This window comes from Sinocyclocheilus grahami, unplaced genomic scaffold (assembly GCF_001515645.1).
Source record: "Sinocyclocheilus grahami isolate Dianchi unplaced genomic scaffold, SAMN03320097.WGS_v1.1 scaffold268.1, whole genome shotgun sequence".
Taxonomy (NCBI): domain Eukaryota; kingdom Metazoa; phylum Chordata; class Actinopteri; order Cypriniformes; family Cyprinidae; genus Sinocyclocheilus; species Sinocyclocheilus grahami.
The window spans coordinates 1160683-1163714 of NW_015505447.1; the positions used below are offsets into that span (position 1 = coordinate 1160683).

General features: G+C 33.1%; 1 protein-coding gene across 1 annotated transcript in view; it reads right to left on the bottom strand.

The window, feature by feature from the left end:
• LOC107599529 (voltage-dependent calcium channel gamma-4 subunit-like) overlaps nucleotides 1–3032 on the bottom strand; it is an 18899-nt gene that overhangs the window by 12719 nt on the left and 3148 nt on the right. The window contains exon 2 of the mRNA XM_016291153.1: nucleotides 1176–1452. Coding sequence (XP_016146639.1) covers nucleotides 1176–1206 — 31 coding nt within the window. The 5' untranslated portion in view covers nucleotides 1207–1452. The remainder of the gene's footprint in view (nucleotides 1–1175; nucleotides 1453–3032) is intronic.

Here is a 3032-nt window from a genome sequence, read left to right on the forward strand (position 1 = left end):
ACAGCCAGGCAGTCATTATCACAAAATAAACCCCAACCTTTTGCAATAATGTCCAGCTGAGTGTACGTTACACTACTTATTAAATATTATATTATAAATATTATATTATTAAATATAAAAATATATGTAGATATGAAATACTGATCTATTAGTAATAGATTAGCTTTATATTATGAAAAATAGTTGATTACAACATGCAACAACACTCAGCACTATATATATATATATAGAGAGAGAGAGAGAGAGAGAGAGAGAGAGAGAGTATTCTATATTTGTCCCGTGTATGTTCCCGTTTAGTTCCTGTTTTCCTTATTTGGTCCTTCCTGTTCCTGTCCCAATGTAGTTTGATTTGTTCCAGGTGTGTCTCATTATTAGTTATCCTCCTCACCTGTCTGCCCCTCGTTATCTGCCCTATTTAGTTCTAGCCTGTTCTGAGTTTCTTTGTCTGGAGTTGTTTGTCAACTCCTTGTGCTATGTGTGATTCCCTGAAAAAAAAAAAATATATATATATATATATATGAATTAAACTCCTTTGTTTTGTACTCCTGGTCTCCTCGTTCTGTGCTCCTCACAGTAGCAACCCCTGACAATATTATTATATCATTATAATTATTCTGTATATAATAATACATATATAATATAATATTACATATATTAAAATTATAAAAATTGAATTATCTTATTATAATTATATATTTATAATATTAATTTCTATGTTATAATTATTCTGCAATTCAAGGTACTTTTTCTATGGACTACTTAGCTCAAATGTTTTGTTACAATATAGCAATGTCTTCATGATCTGAGTGACATGAAAGTAGCACCGGCATGTTTCCATGGACAATGGTTTAGTGGCCAAAAAACATTTTACAGCTCAGTTCCACAATTGACCAATCAAGTATTCCAAACAGAGATCAGAGAAATAAAGAACACAATGAACTCATGAGAAACAAAGCAGAACGCATAAACTAAGACTGACAATGAACACTTTTGGAACATCTGAAGATGTCTGCAAGAAAGTTCCCAGATAAGACAACAGTAAGCTGAAAATGATGCCGTCATCCAGCAGAACACGTTCAGACTCTCACTCGAGAGCATTTCACTAAACATGACAACAAGCATAAGACACAGTGGTCTCTGCACAGCATCGGCAGCCATTAATGAGATCCGATTACCTGGAGGAATGTGTCTTCCCTTCCCATCCATTCCTGCAGCTCTCCGGTCTTTGTCACTGAAGATTGTACCAACCAGAGTGTCCAAGCAGCATCCATCGACTGTTATCCCTTGCTCTTTCTTTCTCCCCTCTTTCACGCTCCCCTCCACTCTCTTTCTTTCTTTCTTTCTTTCTCTCTCCCCCTGTCTCCTGCTCGTGGGTGGGTGTAGATTTTCTAGGTTTCGCTGCTTTTCTCCTCTTAGAGAGATTTCATGGCAGGAATCCTACTGCTTCTCCTCCTGAGGAGAAACAAACAATGAGAACAGAGCTGAAAGAGACAGAACATGTTTAAGGTGCATGCTGGAGGGGAAAAAACAGCTTGAGATTGCATTCTTGCCATTAAAAGATTGTTATCATGACAGCAGTACATGTATTTCATCCAGGCGAGCAGTGAATCTAGATGGTTACATCGCCCATACATCCGCGGGAAGAGCAAGGGATATATAAAGATAAAGAGAATAGAGAGAAAGCAAGAGAGAGCGTGCGCCATTCCATCACCATGGCAACAGCGCATTCTGAAGTCGAGAACAGAACAGGATGGTGTGTGATGTTGGTGAGTGAGGTGATGCTAGTGTGTGTGTGTGGAGTGGAGGGGGGCTGTATTCATCATAACATACCTCGTGATTGGCCAAACCTTCGATTGTCATGGATGTTCTAAATTCACCTGGCGGGTGGCTTCAATCAGCGTTCTTTTCTGACCATATGGTGATGCGGTAATGATATGCACAGTGAGGACAGCAGATCTGTCCCCCCATGACGAGCTCAGACTCTAATAGGCGGTTACTGAGAGTTTTGTTCTGTCTGTTCAGAGTCTTGTCACTCATGCTCTTTCTCAGACACAGGAAACCAAACAGTAATAAACACCACAGTTGAACACACACAAAGAAGATTAATGAAATGAGATAAACACATCAAAGATCCTCCATATAGAAATGTTCTCACACCTACATACATTAATAATTAAACACACACACACACATATATACCCTCATGACAGAAGACAATCAAATAAATTTTATTTTAAGAAAAATATTAGATAATGAATTAAAATACTTGTTATTATGCCAAAATTCATTTATTTATGAAATATTCATTTATAATATGAAAATATTGATATAATAAATGAATGCAACTTACAGTCTCTTTTATTTAAACTTTCTTACACATACAGCATATTATGCATGTACTGAATTTAAGAAGAAGATTATATCTGTAACTAACAGAATATTTTTTTTAATAATATTTTAATTTATACTATAATATAATTAAAGTGCATGCCGTTTTTGTTCGCAAAACTTTTGAGCTCTGCAAAGATCCTAATGAAAACTTCTCACACCTACAGTACATAAAATTAGATAGAATTATAAATAATAAAAAATACAATAATAATAAATAAATAATTAAAAATAATATTGTTGTTATTATGCCAAAATCAATATTTTAATTTATAATATAAAATATTGATAATATATTAAATGCATTTCAACTTTCATTCTATTTTATTCCAAAATTCTTACATCTATATTATGCATGTGATGAACTTAATAATAATAATAATTATTATTATTAATATTAATAGTAGCAGTAGTAGTAGTAGTATACCTGTAACTATATAAATATCTGTAAACTATTTGTAATATATATATTATACTATAATCTAATTAAAGTTCATCCAGTTTTTGCTCAAAACACTTTTGGACCCTGCAAAGATCCTAATAAAAAAATTGTTTTTATTTATTTAAAAATACTGTGTGTGTGTGTGTATATATATATATATATATATATATATATATATATATATATATATATATATATATAT